Below are 20,508 nucleotides of genomic sequence, written 5' to 3'. Positions count from 1 at the left end.
TTGCCCCGTGGCAGAGGAGCCCAGGACGCCTGCAGCCAGGAGAAAGCATCACCTTGATGACGCCTTGACTGGAACTTTTTTCTCAGCCCCGAATCCGTAAGCTGATAAATTTCCATCGTCAAAAGCCAACCCATTTCACGGTATCTTCCTTGAGCAGCCCAGGAAACAAACAGCTCCTTAGGTCCTTCCGCTGAGCTGCAGGGTCTAGAGACTTCCTGGTCCTTGTTACTCTAAGTGGGGGCCAAGGGCTGCAAATCAGCTCACCTGGACCTTGTGAGAAAGGCAGAAGCTTGGGGCCCACTCCAGATCTACCGAATCAAAATTTGCATTTTAACGAGATCCCCAGGTGGCTTGGATGCACATTCACGAGAAGCACCAGGCAGGCCTGTATCTACAGCACCTCGTTTGAAAATTGAAAAAGCAGTGCCTGTACTGTCTAGCACCAAAAAAAATAAATAAAATCAATCGAAAAACTACTAGGACTAGATTTGATCATATAAACATGTAAATACCCATGTGAAATTAAAGTTTGGCAACATAAAACAAAATTTTTAAATTACTACATTTGTAAAATTTGCCAAGATATGATAAAGAGTTAATACTACTAAAATATGAAGCTCTTTTACAAATTCATAAGAAAACCACACAGAAGAAAAATAGGTAAAGGATATTCACAACAAGAAGAAATGCAGATCGCAACTAAACATGGTAACTAAAAGAGTTGCAAATCAAAACATTTTATACTGATTTTGAATGCCAATTAGATAACAGTTTCTATAATAAACACATTATGTTGATGATCAGGAAAAAAGTTCAATCAAGACACATAAAAGGAAAAAAATATCTGATTGATCTAGAAATACCACAATATTAACATGTGTTCTCTCTAGGTGGTAAAATTATGATTTTTTTAAAAATTTTCTTCCTTTTGCTTACATGTATTTCTTGATTTTTCTGCAATGAATATGCATTCTTTGTAATGGACAATAGCGAAAAAAAATTCAGTATTTCCTAGTGTTTGACCATATGTGGCAAGATTTCCACACCTTTTACACTTGTTCCTCTTTGTGTTTTCACAAGTTTCTGTATCAGGTCTGGCCTCTTCACAAACCATCGCAGCACTTAACAAGTGTGTCATTCCAAGCTTGATCAAGTTTGCAGAGCAACCAGAACCTCTTCTGTTACATTACTCTAGAGATCAGCAGCTCTCAAAATCCAGGGGCCACAGGTATCACAGGGAGGGAGCTGGCCACCAGTGCGACCCAGGTCCCAGCCCAGCCTGTCTGTTGTCTTGGAGGGGATTCTACTAGTGGCCTGTGAACTACCCTTTGAGAACACTCAGCGACTTTATGCAGGAGAAAAAGGAACCCCAAGAGGCATCCTACCAGCTGGCTCACTTGGTGGGCAGTGCCTCTGCTCTTTGAAAGGGACAATGGGGAAGACAGAGGCAGGGTAGGAACAGGCTTTCTCCGGGAGGTGAGCCGAAGTCCCGAGCAGCCCTGAGTCGCGGTCAGACTGCCGGAATCCGCTCTTCTCGGAGAGCAGGCATTTGGAACAGATCCACAGGTTCACGGAGACCCATCTGTCAGAGGTTCTGCTCGGCACCCGGAGAAGGCAGCTCCTCCAGAACTGGCAAGGACGCAGGCATGGCTGCCAGGAGGGGCCGAGCACTTGGCACCGCGCAGGCCGATGCCCGTCCCACCTTCCTGGGCCTTGGGGCTGCCTGGCACGTGGAGCCCGCCGCCCCGGGTGGGAGACTAAGACCCGACCCTGGGTATCAGAGCCACACTTCTCCTCCCTCCCCAACCCCAACAACTCCTGAGTGTACACTTGGTTACATGCTTCCCGGGGGACTACAACAAACTAGCCAAGGAGCCCAAGAAATCATTTCCAGGCGCTCCTCCGCCCTGAGCACCTGGGAAGCATGAGCAGGAAGGGACAGCCCCGCGCAGACCACCGGCTAACTGAGAAACAGACCACTGCCACAGTCAAACAGGAACCCCTGACACCCGACCCGGCAGAGTGGGAAGCAGCTCACACCTAGAAGTGGTATTTCTTCTACAAGCACAAGCCCAGCTGGCCCCCCACCCTCACCCCCACCTTTTCCTGCAGGGCAAGAGGCGGACGTTCTGACAATGGCAGGGATTCTTGTGTCTCCAGGCCTGCAGCCCCCAGGGCTGAGTCCCTTGAACCTAGACAGTACACGTCTCCATCTCCACCCGCCTCCGCGGAGAGTAGAGGCCAGACAGACTGACTGCCAAGGGGGCGGGACCGAGCGGCAGGCCCCAGAGCTCCCCCGAGAAGCAGTGCCTTTCACTCCCCGCTACAAATAAAAAATGCGAATGCACTGGGGAGGATTAGCACAAAGGGATGAAAGACCTTCGCCTGGAAAACACTTGGAGGGAACACAGCAGACTCTGGAGGAGAAGAGGAGGGGGAAGAAGAAGGAAGCTCCTGTGAGAGGAGGAAGGGGCACCCACTGTGGCACCACTGTCACCTTTCTAAGCACTGCTTCCCCCAGAGAACCTGCAGGTCAGCTGGGTCCTGTGCTGCCTTCAGGTGTCTGGGAACCAGGAAGGCAGTCCTGCCTAGTGGTCGGTGCTGATGCGGTTCCTGGCAAGTGGGTGCGGGTCCCAGGGTCATTGTTGGGGGGCTGAGAGGGCTCCTCCCCAATGTCTGCCTGTGGAAAAACGGCCCAGGCCCCTCCAGGCTCAGGGCTAGGGCTGCTTTAGATTCCGAAAGTCCGGATGTCATGCTTTGAAGAGGGGAAGCACGCAGCCTCTCATCAATTTGACTCCACAAGCATTTACGAGGCTCTACTAGGTGCTAGCTTTGTGCTGGTTATGGCGCACATGAAAGTGAATGAGATGAGCACCCCAGAACCAGGAACTCAGACCCACGCACTGAAGTGTTGCCATGAGGCTACTTGGTCCCAGGGAGAGAGAGTGAGCAGCTGATCAATAAGAAAAAAGGGGGGGGCATTCTAAAAATACTTGAATAATAGCCTAAAACGTATAACAGAAATACACAATAGCAACAAACACCCCCACCCCCTAGGAACCCACAACATGTCCAGGAATAAAGTTAACAAGAACTGTGTAAGATCCAAATGAAGAAAACCTTACAACTTTCAAAGACAAACAAAAATCAGAATAAATGGAAAGATATACTTCCCTGTCCCTAATGGGAAGACTTATTATAAAATTGTCCAGTCTCCCTCAATTGCAGCAATTCCAATTGAAAAATTCCAACATGTTCACAAAACTTAAGTTGCTTCTAAGCTTATTTGGAGAAGCAAATGTAAAGGAAAAGTTAAGAAAAAGTTGTGAAAAAATGAACAATTAGGGGGAGATTTAACTAAAATGTCATATAAAATCATGGTAATTACTCTGGTTTATTGGACTAACTCAGGCAGCTAACAGGGAGGTGAAGAAGGTCAACCACCACACCAGGGAGCCAAGAGTGCCTACAACTGCAAGCAGGAGATTTGCATCCATCATCCATGTGGAATCTAAGCCCCCTCTTGATATAGATGTGGAGTGGACATAGACATCCCAGGGTCCACAGGATGGAGGAATAGAGTATGGGCTACAGTGGACTTACTGATACTCTACTACAGAACTATTGTGATTAGTAATGGAAGAAATTGTAGCACTGATGTGGAGAAAGTGGCCATGGTAGCTGCTAAGGGTAGGGAGAGAGAAGAAGAGATATGATGTGGGCGCATTTTCAGGACTTGGAGTTGTCCTGGGTGGTACTACAGGGACAGATGCTGGACATTGTATGTCCTGCCATAGCCCACTGGGTGGACTGGGGGAGAGGGTAAACTATAATGTAAACCATTATCCATGTGGTGCAGCAGTGCTCCAAAATGTATTCTCCAAACGCAATGAATGTGCCATGATGATGAAAGAGGTTGTTGATGTGGGAGGAGTGGGGTGAGGGGGGTAGAGGGGCATATGAAGACCTCTTATATTTTTTGAATCTAACATTTTAAAAAAATACTAACTGAATCAGACAAATGATTTGACACTGAAGACAGACTCAAACAATTCGATGAAACTGAAAAGAGACCCTACAATGCCTATGTATAAATGAATATTTAAAATATGCTTAAATATACATATATATATAATATGTTTAAGGTACAATACAAACCATGGAGCAACTATAAATAGTAAATTGGGGATAACAGACTTTCTATTTGGGAAAATTTAGATCCAAATCTTATACCATATATGAATATAAATCTCAGCTTAGAGATCTGAATGCTCAAAAGCTTTAAAGTAAAAATTTAGAGATTAGGGGAGCAGATGTAGCTCGAGTGGTTGAGCGCCTGCTTCCCACGTATGAGGTCTTGGGCTCAATCCCTGGTACCTCCTGAAAAGGAAAAAAAAAGGCTAAAAGATTGACAGACAGACTGTATAAAAATCAAATCTCAGGAAGGGAACTTGGCCCAATGGATAGGGCATCCGTCTACCACACGGGAGGTCCGCGGTTCAAACCCCGGGCCTCCTTGACCCGTGCGGAGCTGGCCCATGCGCAGTGCTGGTGCATGCAAGGAGTGCTGTGCCACACAGGGGTGTCCCCCACGTAGGGGAGGCCCACGCACAAGGAGTGCACCCGTAAGGAGAGCTGCCCAGCGCGAAAGAAAGTTCAGCCTGACCAGGAATGGTGCCACACACACAGAGAGCTGACGCAGCAAGATGATGCAACAAAAAGAGACACAGACTCCCATGCCACTGACAACAACAGAAGCAGACAAACAAGAACATGCAACAAATGGACACAGAGAACAGACAACTGGCGGGGGGGAAAGGGAAAGAAATTAATAAAATAAATCTAAAAAAAATAAAATAAAATCTCTATACAATGAACACAATGAAAGGCAAATGACAGCCCATTTTTTGCAAGATATAAAACAGCCAGTATCAATAATAAGAATACTTATGAATCAATAGAAAGACAACCTAATTAAAGTGGGTAATGGATAATGCAAGTAATATAGAGAATGCAAAATGGCTAACATTTTAAAACATTCTCAATGCCATTAATAAAATGAGATACTATTTTCACCTATCAATTAGCACAAAATAAAGACTGAACTGATAATTCCTTATTCAGTGTTGGTGTGAGAGTATTCTTATTTTTTTAATTTTTAAGGGGGTACTGAGGATTGAACCCAGGACACCTTGCACATGGGAAGCAGGTGCTCAACCACTGAACTATAGCCACTCCCCAATGCAAGTTGGCTGTTTTGTTTGTTTTTTTAGGAAGCACCAGGGTCCAAAACCAGGACCACTTGAGCTATATCTGCTCCCCCAAAATATTTATTACTGATTACCTTTTGCAAAGGTTATTTGACAATATCAGTTAAAACTCTATGATTTTGTCCCATGTATATAGTTGAACAAATAGTCAAAAATATATGTACAAAGATGTTCATTACATCATTTATAACTGCAAAAAAAAGGGAACTAGAAATGTCCATTAATAGAAAACAAATTACAAAATATCCGTAAAATGAAATACTCTGTACCTATCTAAAAAGTTAAGACAGGGGAAGCAGATGTGGCTCTAGTAGTTGGACATCCGCCTACCACATGGAGGTCCCATGTTCGGTTCCCAGTGCCTCTTAAAGAAGACAAGCAGACAGTAAGCTGACGCAACAGGATGGCGTGGTGAGCTGATGAACAAGAAGACACAACAAAGAGACACAACAAGAAAACACAATGAGAGATAAACAAGCAGGGAGAGGAGATGGCTCAAGTGATTGGGTGCCATCCTCCCACATGGGAGGTCCCGGGTTTGGTTCCCAGTGCCTCCTAAAAAGAAGATGAGCACACAATAGACAGAGCAGACAGCGAGGGCAAACAACGTGGGGGTGGGGGTGGAATAAATTAAATATTTTTTTTAAAAAGGCTAAGACAGATGTACTGACATGAAAAGATGTCCTCAATACACTAAGATCAAATTAAAGATTAACGAAAAAAAGTACAGTATAAGTGCATTACTGCAGAAAAGGTAACAAGTTCATATATTCATTTTAAGGTCTATTAAGAGATGTGTAATCGTTAGTAGCAATTACACGGAGATGGATAAAGAGGGACTTTCGGTTTTCCAATGGATATACTTTTATATTATTTGACTTCATTAAACGGACATGCAGGTCTTACTTCAAGGTCCAATTTTTTTTTTCCATGTTGGGAAAAAAACAAAGAACAACAATAACATTACTACTGATTTCTAAGTTGAACTCAAAGTCCATCCCACGATACTGCTCGTTTCTAAGGTGAACTCAGAGTCCATCCCTCTCCGGCCCTTTATTGAAAATCTATCCCCAGTAGTGTTGCCAAGTCACTTCTCTACCAGCCTGATTAAGTTCAAGCTGCCCAGATCCTGCCCGACCCGGGCAGAGGTGACCGCCCCTTCCCAGTGTGGCCGGCTGTTAGGACCTCCAGGGCAGGAGCACAGTAACGACTCTCAGAGAGCACTGGCGGCTGTTGCGGGGACGCCGCCCTCTTTTTCCCCGGCACTATGGCTCCCTCTCTTTTCTTCTACTGTTCTCTCCATCCTAGGACACTCTTCAGGGCCTCAAGGACACCAATTGGCCCATTATTTTCTAGAAGGGCATGAGAGAAGCAAGAAACAAGCCTTTTCACCTGCAGCCTAGCCCAGCTCAGGCAGGCCATGAGCTTGGGGACAAATACTTTCTCTCAGTCCCCAGCTTCTAGCTTCATTTCCTCGGGTGCTAGTGAGGGAAGCTTTTCTAAAAACTACTAAAACTCATCTGGGCTCAGGAACTGCTCCAGTCCTAGGCAATAAATTCAAACTGAGGTTAGGTTGCTTAGGTGAAGAGAGAGAGGGAGAGAAAGGAAAAAGAAAGCGTTCCACAAAAATCCTGGCCGCTGGGCTGGTAAGCTTTCCCTAGGTCCCCACCTGGGGGTCTGGAGACAGTCCCAGAGAGAAGTCAAGAGCTCTGTCGCCTGGTTTTGCCACTGTCTGTGTACAGGGTCTTCTCAGGGCCCCGGGCTGAGGCTAATCCAGGACCTGGGTATCCACACATTAGGTACACCATCTGCACCTCACCAAGAGCTCCGGCACACATAAAATATCACAGTGTAGAGAACGTCGCCACCATGCAACTTCGAAAAACAGTCATGTTTTCACCTGACTTGGTTATCAAATAGGAAGGAATAGAAAAAGTGTCCTAAGGAGCTACCTGAAGAATGTAGAAAAAGCACATACCAAATATATCTAAGGAAAAGAAGACAAAGACTACAGCAGAAAGTAATGTTTTAGAAAACAGAAGAACTGATAAATCTATGTGCTTTGATAAGACCAACAAAATTACATAAACATTTGGCAAAGCAAAGCAAGGGAAAGTGAAAAAAAAATTAATACACATTGGAAATGAAGAAAGTGGAAAGGCTAGATACTGAGGGAACTGAAGAGCAGTATCGATATATACATTATGCTAGTAAGTTTGAAAATGGACCACTTTCATGGAAAATTCCAAGTGTTTTACACTAATAACCATGGGAGTGGAGTAGAAGCTAAAAAGACCTTGTCCCTCAAAAATGGCTCAACAGATTCTTTCAAATCTAAAGAGTGAAATTATTTAAACTGTTCCAAAGCATAAAGAAAGAATAAAAGCTTCACAATCCATTATACAAAGTTACTATTTCTCTAATACCAACATATGACAACAAAAACACAAAAGGAAAATTGTAAGTCGATCTCACTCACAAATATAGATGCAAAACTCCCATATTAAAAAATCAAATATAAAAAATACATACCCATTACTAAGTATGTTATATTCAAGGACTACAAAGATAGTTCAATATTAAGAAATGTACATTTTGGGTATTGTAGCAGTTTGATATGGTTATGAATTCCAAAAACAGATACTGGATTATGTTTGTAATCTGATCTGTACCTGGGCCTGACTGAGTTATGATTAGGGTTTTAACTGGGCCACTTACTAGGGCATTGAGTCCCCGGCCCCTTGGTGGGTGGGGACTCACAGATAAAAGGCATGGCAAAGGACAGAGTTGCCGGTTTCTGCTGTTGGAGTTTTGATGTTGGCGTTCGAGGCTGAAGGCATAAACTGTAGGCCGGGGGAGAGAGATAGAGCCGTTCACCTGATAGTCTACAGCTGACCTTGTGGAGAGAGGCAAAGCCTAGAGAGCCTCACAGTCTACAGCTGACCTTGTGGAGGAAACAGAGGAGCTGAGCCCAGAGGAACCCAGGAAGCCTGAACCCTCGCAGACATCGGTAGCCATCTTGCTCCAACATATGAAAATAGACTTTGGTGAGGAAAGTAACTTACGCTTTATGATCTGGTATCTGTAAGCTCCTACCCCAAATAAATACCCTTTATAACACCCAGCAGATTTCTGGTGTTTTGCATCAGCACCCCTTTGGCTGACTAACACAGATGCACACTTTGGATGGACTGTATGGAATATGAATATCTCAAATGCTATCTTTTAAAAAAGAAATGTATATAATTCATCCTATTAACAGGCAAAGGAGAAAAATCACTTGGTCTTCAAACCATGTTTAAAAGGCACATGACAAAATGAAACTCTTACTGTGTTATATTTATTACTAACAGAAAGAAAACCTTCTTACTACAATTGAATAGCAGAGGTGTACTTTCTGCATGATTTTCCTGTAAACCTACAAAAGCACTAAAAAATAAATAAATCTTAAAAGATGGAATAGGAGACCATTTCCTTAACTTGATATGGAATACCTCAAACCAACAATCAATAGCAACATCACATCTAAGTGAAAAGAAAAAGGCATCACTAAGGAGAAACTCTGCCCAATAAAACATTTGCCAAGCGACATTAACACGGAAGCACGGTCCTAGGAGAGAGGCAGTGCTGTCTGAGGGCAAGCTTTGAAGCCGGACACCCCTGGCCTAGATTCCAGCTCCACCGCCGGTGAAGAGCCAGCCCCTGGCCAGGCTACCAGCCTGACTCTCAGTTTCCTTATCTGAAAGGTGAGGCCACCCCGCCTGACTTAGAGCTGTTGTAGGACCAAGAGGGCTATTAAAACTTTGCCCCATGTGCCAACCCCATGCGCCTTAAGCGCCCTCAAATAGCAACACTGCTAGTTCATATGCAGGGGAAAGTGGGCTAAAACACAGCATCCCACCATTTTTATAAACAACGCAAAATACATGAACGACATGCACGGATAAAGTGTCTGGAAGGATATCTTAACAGGGGGTATGTGAAATTATGGATGAATCCCCCACTTCTGTCTATTCCTATTTTCTAAATGTTCCAAAGAACATATAGTATCTGAATAGTACATACAGGTAGTATAGATATTTGGATTTACCCAACCAAGGTTTGAGGACAGGCCAAGGTAGAAAAGGAAGTAAAGATGATAAGGAAGAATGCAACAGAGGCGAGAGGGTTGCAGAGTTCCTGGGCCCTGCAGTGGTTACAGAGAAACCCACTCAGGCGCAGGTGCACCCACACAGGTGTACCCACCACACAGGTGTGTAAAGGTATCCCTGGTGGAGAAAAAGCTCACGCTGCCATACTATGACTCTGGCCTGACCTGAACTTTCCCCCAGTGCCATCTTGATCCAAGCGCTGGCTGCACAGGTGTGTTTACTTTGTGGAAATCCACCAAGCTGCACGCAGTATGTGCACTCTTCTGTAGGTATGCAATACTGTTTTTAAAAATCAAAAACTGAGGAGGGAAATGAAGTGTCTGTCATTTGCTACAGTTTCCCACTTAAATTCTGGTTTTAATTAATACACTCAAGGAACAGTCTCTCGGAACATTCAATCCAGTATTTTATCTGACATATCTCATTGTCTTAATTTTTCCAGACTCTACATTATCAGTAAATTATCAAGAGATGAGAAAAAAAAATTCTGGGCCACCCAGGGTTACGGGAGAGGCAGGGAAAGACAAACGGGGTGAGTGAGTGGCTCTCACACCCCAGGCTGCACATGTGGGTCATCTGGGGAACTGCTTAAAATGCTGGGGCCCAGGTTCCACTCCAGACCAAACACGTCAGACCTTCTGGGGTGGGGGCCTAGGCGCTGCTATTTTCTTTTCTTAAAAGCTCCCTAGGTGGTACTAATATACAGCCAGGATCAAGAACCACCAAACCAGTTGAACCAGAGGGACTGGCCACTGTAAACTCTGGGCAAGTTGGAGCATGGCCCCTGCCTGTCGGGGTGAGGCTGTCAGGGTGGGAACCAGAGTTTACGGCTCGAGTGCCCTGGCACCCACCCAGATTCCCATCCCACATCCACCTCTCCTCAGCCCCTGGCAGAGGCAGTGGCTAGAAGGTGAGTGGGAGGGGCTTGCCAGGGCTGGACACAGAACACCAGGGTCCGGCTCCCAGCCGGGGTATTCCGGCTGCTCCAGACCCCTTGCCAGTATAGCTCCAAGGCACATGCCACTCCAACCTCACAACCCCAGAGCTAAGCCCTAATTACCACTCAGGGTCCCAAGCACACCTCTGGGAACCAGCAGCTGAAGGACAGGAAACGAGGGAGAGAGAAAGTGGGAGGAAAGGGCAGGGGTGGGAGTCTGGCTCAACCCCCAGGGAGGACCCAGGGCCAGTGGCTGGGCCGGTAGGGAAGGCAGTCTGGCACTGACCCAAGGCCCCCGCGCCCCACATCCCGTGTCCATTCCATCTAACCACGCCAGAGCCCGCCGACTTGACCCCGACAGACGGCTCTCCTGACCGGGAAACCCCGCAGCATCTTCCCAGCTCCCAGCAGTCCTCGGCCCACACCGCACAAAGCTGGACCCTCGGAGGCCCTCTCTGCTCAGTCTAGGACTTGCGGCTGAGCTCAGAGCACAAGGAGCAGGAACGGGGATGGGCTGAGGCCATGAAGAGTGTCCCAGACTGGAGACCAGAGGGAGGAGAGAGGGCTCCAGGGTGCCAGGAAACACAGGCGGCACCTGCCGGGCACAGCCTCCGGTGCGCCACTGAAAATCCACTGCTGCCTTCCTGCTGCAAAGTAGAGAATGTGGAGGAGATCATACAACAGTATGGGCTCAGGAAGCGCTCCCGGGAGACACCGTCCAACTCTTTGGAACTTCCCAAGATAGGACCCATCTTGTTATTCTCGATGAGCCCTCGATGGGCCCTCATGGGCCCTCAGGACAACAATCAGGGTGGGACCAGGTGGGGCCGCCCCTGCAGGGAGCTTGGAGCCTGAGGGTGGAGGCAGGGAGCCTGAGGGTGGAGGCAGGGAGCCTGAGGGTGGAGGCAGGGAGCCTGAGGGTGGAGGCAGGGAGCCTGAGGGTGGAGGCAGGGAGCCTGAGGGTGGAGGCCCGCCACATCAGAACACCCAAGCAGGCAATTAGGGGGCTGAAGTTCTGGGCCACTTAGTATCGGACCCTCTGGGGAGGGGAGGAGAGGGGCACCGGAGCCTGAACACAACTCCGCAGGCACCGAGTCAGCCAATCATGCCCACATAATGAGACCCCGATAAAAATCCTGGTCACAGATGTCAGGGTGCCCACCGGGTGACGCATCCTGACTCCACAGACAGGGGGCACGGGAGCTTCACACTTGAGGACCCTCCCCGACCTCACCCTGTGTGTCCCTCATTTGTGTTCTTTTCGCTATAACAAACTAATCATAAGTAAAACACTTTGCTGAGTTCTGTGAATCATTCTAGCAAATTCTGGAACCTGAGGGGGTGGTGGGAACCCCACAAGCGCAGCTAATGCCTGAAGTAAGGGTAGGCTGGGGAGAGCTGCGTCCTTTACTTGGCGTCTGCACCACCCCGGGTAGCTGAGTCAGCTGAACTGCACTGCAGGTGGGTCCAGGAGTAACGGGACTCCCTAGAGCTCAGGATGTACCTGAGCGGCAACGACCTAAATTATGAAGGCACAGGACACCCCGCCCCCCCAGCTCTGGGTCCCGCAGGGCTGGCCTGGTGGGGGGTCCCTGTGCATCCCAGTGTGACTGGTTCAAACTGGCAGAGAGATGACTTGGTCCAGGGGTCAGACTCAAGGAAGACGGTGCAGCAAGGGGACTCTGTTTGGGGGCCCAGAAGGGGCTCTCATCCTAGAACACCCCCTCCCGGGGTCTCTCTCCCTGCCTGGGATGAGCCAGGAGCCTCCCCGGTCACCCCCTTCCGCAGAGTGGCCAACAGGAAGAGGCACAGGAAGGTAGATCCCGGGGAAACTGCCGCTTCTGTAAACTTTATCTGCTCAGCAGGTCCCGGAAGGGAGGCCGCTGGGCAGAGCAGGACTGGGGGGGGGAGGGATGGAACCAGGAAAACACAGCCAGCAGGACCAGACAGAGCTCACCCACAGGAGCAAGTTACAAACCCTTTCAATGCCTTTGTTTCCTTCCCAAAGCCCAGGAGGTTAGGATTACACGCGAAAAATGCTAGAAGGCGGGGTTGAAAAATCCAATTACTTAATCACCAAGGGCACAATAGTTCCAGGCTACAGAGGTAACCAGGATTTTCTTTGCCTCTTAAGGAATACCACAAAAACAGCAAGACAGGGGTTACCTGCCTCTTAGCCCCCTCCCCACTCCTACCCGGATCAGGGGGCCAGGGTAGAAGGAAATTAACATTTTCGCTTTTTTGTCTAAAATTGAGCATCTCAAGCTAAAAAGCCAAAAAGCCTCAACAGGGGGAAAAAACAACCACAGACCCTTGCAGGGGGCAGAGGGGGTTGGAAGATGCCCAAACTCAGGTAATCAAAAACATTAGGTTGTCCGTCCTTACAGAAATCAGGCCAGAGGCGAATCCGCTCCCAGAGAAAAAGGGCTATACCTCTAAGAGCCACCAAATGGAAGCAGCTCAAAATTCAAGGTGCCCTGTGCGAGGCAATGAAGCTCAAGTCTCCTGGAGGGCCTCAGTTTACTCCATATCCCCAGGAGACCTGGTTTCACCCTTAGTTGTTCCCTTCCTCTTAGTCTCGCAGTTTACACACACACACACACACACACACACACACACACACACACACACACACACAGAGTCCTGCCCCTTTCGGGGGCTTCCATGAGTTGTGACATTCCTCCATCTGATTTTGTTTTTTCAGGAGGCACTGGAGATTGAACCCTGGGCGTCGAGCATTGGAAGCAGGTGCTCAACCACTGAGCTACATCTTCCCCCCACCATCTGATTCTGAGACTTGTAGAAATGAAAAGGCAGGCAGGAGGCCTCCTTATCTACAGAAGCTGAGACGCAAGGACAACTTTCAGAGCTCTCCAAGAGAAGCTCTGAGACAGGAAGATCTCGACACTTCCAAGGGGAGGCTCTGTCTCCCTGATGAGGGCATGGACGTGAGGAAGTCCTGTCCCGAAGGGCTGCGGGGAATCAGAGGAGACACCTCGTGCGGGCGCAGAAGCGCGTTTCTAAAGCCAAGTTGCTCGGGGGAAGGCCCACACACTGTTGATTCCCAGGCTACCACAACGTAAACACCAGAACCCGGAGCGAGGACTTAGAAATTTATAGTTATGTGAAGCGGCCGTGGCATCCAGGCACATGATGGCTGGACTCGCCCGCGGCAGGGAGCCATATGGGACACGAGCTGTAAACGAGCAGGGCCGTGTCTGGGTCTGCCCTGTTCTGGAAATTAGAAAAAAAGAAAGCTGGCCCTTCCCCACCCTTAGTTTCATTAAAAAAACAAACTGGAAGGTAGCCCCTTCGCTTCACAGAGGACACTGAAGCCCGGGGACATTAAATGACCGCTCCAGTGCTTACAGAGCAGGAACGGAGCAGGCAACAGAGAGGAAAAGAAACTAGACACTTCCCACCAACTCTTCTCAGCCGGAGGGTCTCCTTGGAGCCCCTGAAGCAGTGAAAGCTGCTTACACTTGCAATTACCCAAATACTCTAAATGGGTGGAAGACAATTTCACGTTCAAAGGGACCTGCACAGGCACAGTATTTCCATCCAGCTTTACCTGAGCCTCAGACATCTAAAGTCAACATCTTTTCAAAGCTCAATTCCCTTTCCAGCTAGTCCATCTCAGATCCCACTACCCTAATCCATCATCACCAGATTCCAGAAATTCTGACTTACTTTTACTTGGTGTGTTGATTCTTCCTTCAAAGGGCCTTGAGCATCAGACTCCACCAAGCCACTGATAAAAGGAAACTTTAGAGCTAAGGCACCGCCGTGGGTGAGGGATTTTGCCTGCCGTGTGCAAGTTACAGCCCCAAATGCAAAGCAGAGATCAAAAGTGTTCACTATATAAAAAATAAAAAAATAAAAAATTGCCAATACTGGTTTTCCCACTTTGAATTACGATATTAGCTAATTTCATTAACATCTTGGAGTCTCTTACTTCCACTGGTTTTGTGAAGATCAAATCATAATGATTTCTCTTAATTTTTAAGCCCTGGCTTACCGTGTCTCTGGGATATGGTAAATACTCAGAAAAGGTGGTGAGACTAAGGGAGGAAGGAAGGGAGCTCGAGTGGATCAGGATGGGACAATCATCTCTGGTTGTCGATTTCTGAGCGGGCCCTGCCCCTTCTTCACCCAAAGCCTCTGCCCTGAGCTGACCCACCAGGAAGCCATCTCCTTCTCAGAAGCCGCAGAGACTGGGAACAAGGGTGAGTCCTCAGCCCCCTCCAGATGCAGCAAGGATGAGAAGAAATGAGGCCACAAAAGCCCAGGAGGTCAGGGGTGGGAAAGGGACGGCTTCAGAGGCTCGGGAGACCCAGTTTAAGAGGAGCCGACACCAAGCCGCGCACACACACTCCCTGCCCCCACCCCAGGCAGCCGGACCATTTGATACAGCCTCCAGGGTATGGGAGGGAACTTGGCAAGGCCACAAAGCCCATTTCTAGCAGATACGTCCATCTGCAGCTGGAGAGAGCCCAGCGCCCAGGCCCCTCCTTTGTGGGCCCAGCGAGAAGGGTACAGGGGCCGTCACAGTGGTCCCAAGGGTTGGAGCCACTAAGGAGGTGGAGCCGAACTCGGGAACACTAATTCCAGTTCTTACCAGGGATGGGAGAAGCCTCCTTTCTCTCCATCCTCAGATTCAGCTCTGAAATCCCCTGGGCTGGCTCCTTTCTGCTCCAGCCTGACATGCTCCCCTGCCTTCCCAGCTGCCCAAGTTCACTGCGGCTTGTAAACCTACCTCAGGGAGAAGGTTTCCTCCCGGCCCCTCCTAAAGGGCTAGAGAACGAGAAAAGCAGGCAAGGAAGAACTAGCGGGAGTGACCCACAGTGTGTGGAAAGGTAAGGATCCCATCCTTGACAGAGGGGCATTTCTGCAGTGGCCAAAAGGAGATACAGAAGGCAGAGATCCTGGGCACGGTCCCAAAATAGTTTCCAGACATCTCTGGCAGTCAAAGGTTCCCGTAGGGGCAGAGCGCGGGAGCGGCGCGGGAGCCTGCAAGCAGGGTGGGCGGGTGCTCCCGGCACCAGGCGCGCACCTCTGTCCGCTGTGGGCGGTGCTCCTGGGGATGTCGCGGGTGGGCATGTAACACACCAGACAGTAAAGTGACAGCTTGCGTTTATCCAGCTCAGCCCTGTGCCAAACCCTGCAATGGGCACCATGTACCCCCCACGGCACAGATATTCTTGAAACCTGGCAGGACTCAGCACGCAGCAGATGCGCCCATTGCACTGCGGGGCTCGCCCATCCCGTGGGAACACAGACCGTGACGCCCCACGTACCCAGCGCCCAGAGTCTTGGCCTGATCGCGGAACGTGCTCCTCTTACAGCACTACCTGAGGATGGAACTGTCCCATCTCGGGGGATGTAGGATCCTGCCCCCAAGTAGACGCCCAGAAAAAGACTATGTGGGGAGGGGAGGGGGCTCAGCCCCAAGTGTTTGCCGGCAGTGCCTGAGTTGGGCAGAGCGGAAGCCACGATTCTGACCGACAGCGCAACGATCAAAGCAAGCACAGGCACGAACTCGTGGCTCTAAAGACTCAGGCAGCTCAGGCCCCACTCTGAGAAGGGGAGAGGAGGAAGCCTTGTTCGAAGGGCTTCCTCAGGCTGTTCAAGGAGCCCGTGCCGCCTGCCCGTGCCGCTAAGGGCCAGGGTACCGGGCTGGGAGCCCTCCAGCAGGGCTGCACAATGCAGACCGGGAGAATCTGGGAACACCCCTGGAGGAGCTGGGGAGAAGCGGCAGCAGGAGGGGGTGCTCTCCGGAGGAAACAAGTCTGCCGGTGGTCCTTCGTCCCGGGCCCAGCGGAGAGGGGGGCTCCGGCTGACAAGGCCAGACACGGGACAAGGAGGAGGGGAGATGCCCCTCCCTGAGCCCGCCTGTCCTCCTCTGCCTGCCCCGTTTTCCCCACAGCAGGGCGCAGAACGGGGGGTCCACTCCTTAAACCCGCGCCCACAGCCCGGCAACCACAGACAGACTGTGAAGTCAGCAGGGAGAGGCCCGAGGAGGAAGTGGAGGTGGAACGTGGGGGGACCTGCTCCGGGGACGAGCGGCAGCGAGGGCTGGCGTGAGCTCACAGCTTTCTTCTCCCCACCCACACTCCGCTGGCTTCAGGGTCCTCCCACAGTCTCATCAGGCGCCCGGCCATCACCCACTACTCCGGTGTCACTCAGGCATGCCCAGCACCCCAGGGGATCCAATACCACCTGGCTCCTCTCCTTCCCCAGACGCCTGCCCCTCCCTCAAGTGCTTCCTTGGCTCCGGCTCCTCGGGAGCAGCGCAGGGAACCACCCTGGCCTCCTCACCTCCCCTGCAGCCTCTTCCAGGGGCCCCTATCCCACGTGGGGAGGCAGAGTTCCATCCTGCCAGCTTCCCCACCCAGGCAGTGAGGCAGCACGGTGCCACTTCCAGCACCTCCGCGGTGCTTCCCACAACTTTCCCAGGAAGCGGTGGGAGGATTTCCGGGGGGGTGGAGACTAAGAGCATCTAGGGACACTGAGCAGCTCACCCACCTGCTAGCCGAGGAGCCAGAGACTCTCCCAGCTCCCCTAAGACTTCTGGGGGGAGCCAGGGCAGGAATGGGCTCCCTCTATCCTGGGAGGGAAAGCCCATCTGTCCTGCCCTCCTGAGCACCTGTCCCCACACTCTGTCCCCAGCCGCTCTGCTCCTGACTTGAGCGGCAGCCACGCGGAGCTGCCTCCAGCTCTGCTTTCTCCGCCCTGGGCCAGCAGAGGATACTGCTGAGTAATCCTAAAACTCACGGTGGGTCCCCAGCTCTGAGCACACGGGCAGAGCCCAGGGAAACCTACTGACCCTGGTCCCCGCCACCCCGAGAGGACTGTCTGTGGGCTCCCAGCCATGCCCTTCCACACTACACACTGGGGCCGATGCCCCGCCAGACTCTCCTTCTCCCTGCCCCAAATGCCCCAGCCCCCACCCTCAGACAGCCACATGGAGAAGCACCGTGGCCCCGTCTCGGCTTCCCACGCACCTGCTAGCAGTCCCCTCCCAGTCCCCCAGACACCGAGCCGCACGGAGTAACAGCAGACGCCCGCCGGAGTCCCAGGCATGATGTTGCATCAGCCCCCACCCTCCCCAAAATATCCTCACCCCCACCACCTCCTCTCCTCCCAGTCATCGCCATGGTGACAGCAGCATGACTAATGACACCCTATCAGCTTCAGACTGAGGAGCACAATTCCCCCTCCCCCTTGCCACCCCCCCCACCCCGGGGATTTCTGCAGATTGGACGCAAACCAACAGTGCTAGGGGCATTCTCGAGAGATTTCCAGAGACGGGTGGGGAGTGGGGTGCACGTCTTAAAGAATAATAACAGTTCAACAAACCCACCCCAACTGCACCCAGACCATCCAGCTGAGAAAGCAAAAAGAATCCAAACAAAACCCACACAGGCCTGAGAATTCATTGGCCGCCCACACCCCCCACCCCTCCCCCTCAGCCGCTGTTACACACACAGTGGGAGATTAAGGGGTCACCAGAGGAGACCCTTTATTTTAATCCAACCCCGTCAAACGGCTCGGCCCCCACCGCACACGCGCACGTACTGTACCTTGACAGCCGCCCCTGCTCCCCACGGCCCGCCGCCTTCACCAGCCTTTATTTCCACCTGCAAGAGAAGCCCGAGAGACTGATGAGCCAGGCAGATAGGAGGAAAGAAGCAAAGTCCTTCTGCTGCGCCCTCCCAGCCCCCACCACTGAAGGGGAAGGAGGAGAGTGGCAGGGGAGGGGGCCTGGGAGAGAAAGGAGAGCAGGGACCATCTTCCTGCCTCCAGCTGCCACCCAGAAGCGGCCGATGGGCTCCTTCTCCTTCCTGTGTGGTTTTGTTTTCATCTCTCCCGTTTTCGCCCTCCCCGGGGTGCAGGAGGCCCGGGGCCCTCCTCCCCGCGCCCGGCCTCCCGCGCCCGGCTCGGCGCGGCGCGCTCTACCTCGGCCGGCCTCCCCTGGTGCATCGCCGGCCGCCGGGCCTCCCATTATCCCCGCCGGAGCGCACGGAGGGAGGCACTGCAGAGGCGGCGGCGGCCAGCTGCCGGCCGGGCTCCCTCCCGCCGGGGCTGGGGTGCGAGGGGGCGGCGCGCGCGCCAGCCAATCGCCGCGGCCGGCGGCGCGGGGGCAGGGCCGGCGGGCCGGACCCGGGAGGCGGGGGCGCCGGCGGGAAGGGTGCTGCCGAGCCGCGCTGGCGGCCGCCCAGCCCCGCCGCCGCTCCCGGCACGCGGGGGGATCCCGGGGCACCCCCGCCTCCTCCCGAGGCGGGGACCGCGGAGCGAAGACGCAGAAGGCGCGATCCGCATCGCCAGGGTCGCAGATGACCGATTTCTGAGGACTGCATGGGGGGGGAGCGGGGGAGGGGTGACGCGGGGGGGGGGGGGGGGGGGGGCTCCGGCTGGGGCCGCTCTCTAAATACTCCCGGGACGCCACCGAACTGCCTCATCGGAGCAGCAGCTCAGACGGTGCCCGGCGCTATGATAAGAAGCCATGGCCCCTTCAGTCCTGCAAGGGGGCTGGGGGGCGCCGGGACGGGGAGGAGAGGGTGCTAGGCAATGGGGACCTTTACACACCGTTTTGCACATGAAGAAACACACAAGACAAATGAAATCACTTACCCAAGGTCACACAGCTAGAAAAAGACTGGCAGAGCCGGGACTCCAGCCAGGGCTGCCTGGCTCTCACCCGCTGTGCAGTCCTACCCCCCATCCCGTCTCTGGGAGGCCACCTCAGGAAAGGAATGGGCTTCTCCCTGGCACCCACGGGCCGCGGGTGGAAGCCCTGCCACCGCAGCCTTGCCCTCCCCGTACACGCAAATGCCCACACCTCACCCAGCACCCCTCCCTCCTGAGGGCCTGGACAGACCCCACTGTTTACCCCTCTCTTGGAGAGGCCGAAGGAGGGGGTCCCCCATACCCCGGGGGTTCCTATCCCCAGGAAAGAGTCAAGAAGGAAGGAAACCCAGACCCCACAGCTCTGGCTTCCAGGCCCCAGGCTCTGGGCCTTTGAGGTCCATCAGTGAGGAGAGTGACCGAAGGCCAGGAAGAGAAGCAGGCAGCGGGGCGAGGAAGCTCCTGCCACCTGCGCGTGGATGAAACTCCTGGGTATCAGGGTGCATCCTCCTCTACGCCAGCTTCTCCCTGCACCTGCACGCCCGTGAGGGACTCCCACAGACCCCCGGCCCTGCGTATCTGGGCTCAGCTCCTGGTTCTACCACTGCCTCACTGCGGGACCCTGGTGTCCTACCTGACTCAATGCTCCAAGTCTGTGAAATGGGGTAAGAGGAGCAGCCAGCTCACAGAGCTAGGGTGAGGAGTCCATGAGGAAAAGCAGCACGCCGCCTGGCTACCGGCACTCTTCACCCCCACAAGAGCTCACCAGGGGCTCCTTCTCATTCTCCCAGATGAGTTAGCCAAGGCAGAGAGAAGCGGCTTGCAGGAGTACTTAGGACGCGTGAGAGCCTGAGTCAGTGACGCGCTCTGCTGCCTACTCCACCACAGATGCCCAACTGCTGCCCCCTCCCGGGGGCTCCAAGGGGACGATTCGGAAGGGGATGAGCTGCCTGGGGAGAGACAGCAAAGCTGGTCTCTGGTGAGGACACACTGGGGCCCGCACCTGCCTCACACCCAGGGACAAAGGACAGCCCTGCTGGCTCCTCCCCAGGACACAGAGGCAGGCAGGTGATAAGGCAGGGCAGGGAGCCACGTCCTGGGCAATGGCTCTAGGCGGGGAGCCGGGCTTCTGCCCGCCTTGGCTCCTCTTGCCTTGAAAAGGCCCATCTGCAGTCCCTCCTTCACCCTGCTCCCTAGACCCCTGCCCCATCCACTCACCCGCACCGTCTGCTGCTAGATAAGAGACTGACACTGCTTGGACAATAACAATTCAGACTGTTGCTGCTTTGGCTGCCACAGTTTATCAAGCCCCTGCTACATCCCAGGCACGGTGCCAACCACCCTACAGACTCATCTCACTTAAAGTACTCTACACACAACCTTGTCTGTTAAAGGGAAACAGTCCTGAAGACGTTACTTGCCAGTCGACACAACTGGCGAGTGGCGGGCTGGAATTCAAACCTAGGCCCATCTCATCCCAAGGTTCTAACCTCTCTCTGCCAACCCAGTTGGAGTCACTAAA

At 52.2% G+C, this 20,508-nt stretch overlaps 1 protein-coding gene across 1 annotated transcript in view; it reads right to left on the bottom strand.

Moving 5' to 3' along the window:
• Positions 1-20,508, bottom strand: part of TET3 (tet methylcytosine dioxygenase 3) — a 113,006-nt gene that overhangs the window by 79,081 nt on the left and 13,417 nt on the right. Inside the window, 1 exon segment of the mRNA XM_058278929.1 lies at positions 17,942-17,998. Coding sequence (XP_058134912.1) covers positions 17,942-17,998 — 57 coding nt within the window.

This window comes from Dasypus novemcinctus, chromosome 17 (genome assembly GCF_030445035.2).
Source record: "Dasypus novemcinctus isolate mDasNov1 chromosome 17, mDasNov1.1.hap2, whole genome shotgun sequence".
Taxonomy (NCBI): Eukaryota; Metazoa; Chordata; class Mammalia; order Cingulata; family Dasypodidae; genus Dasypus; species Dasypus novemcinctus.
This window is presented reverse-complemented; position numbering and strand designations above follow the sequence as displayed.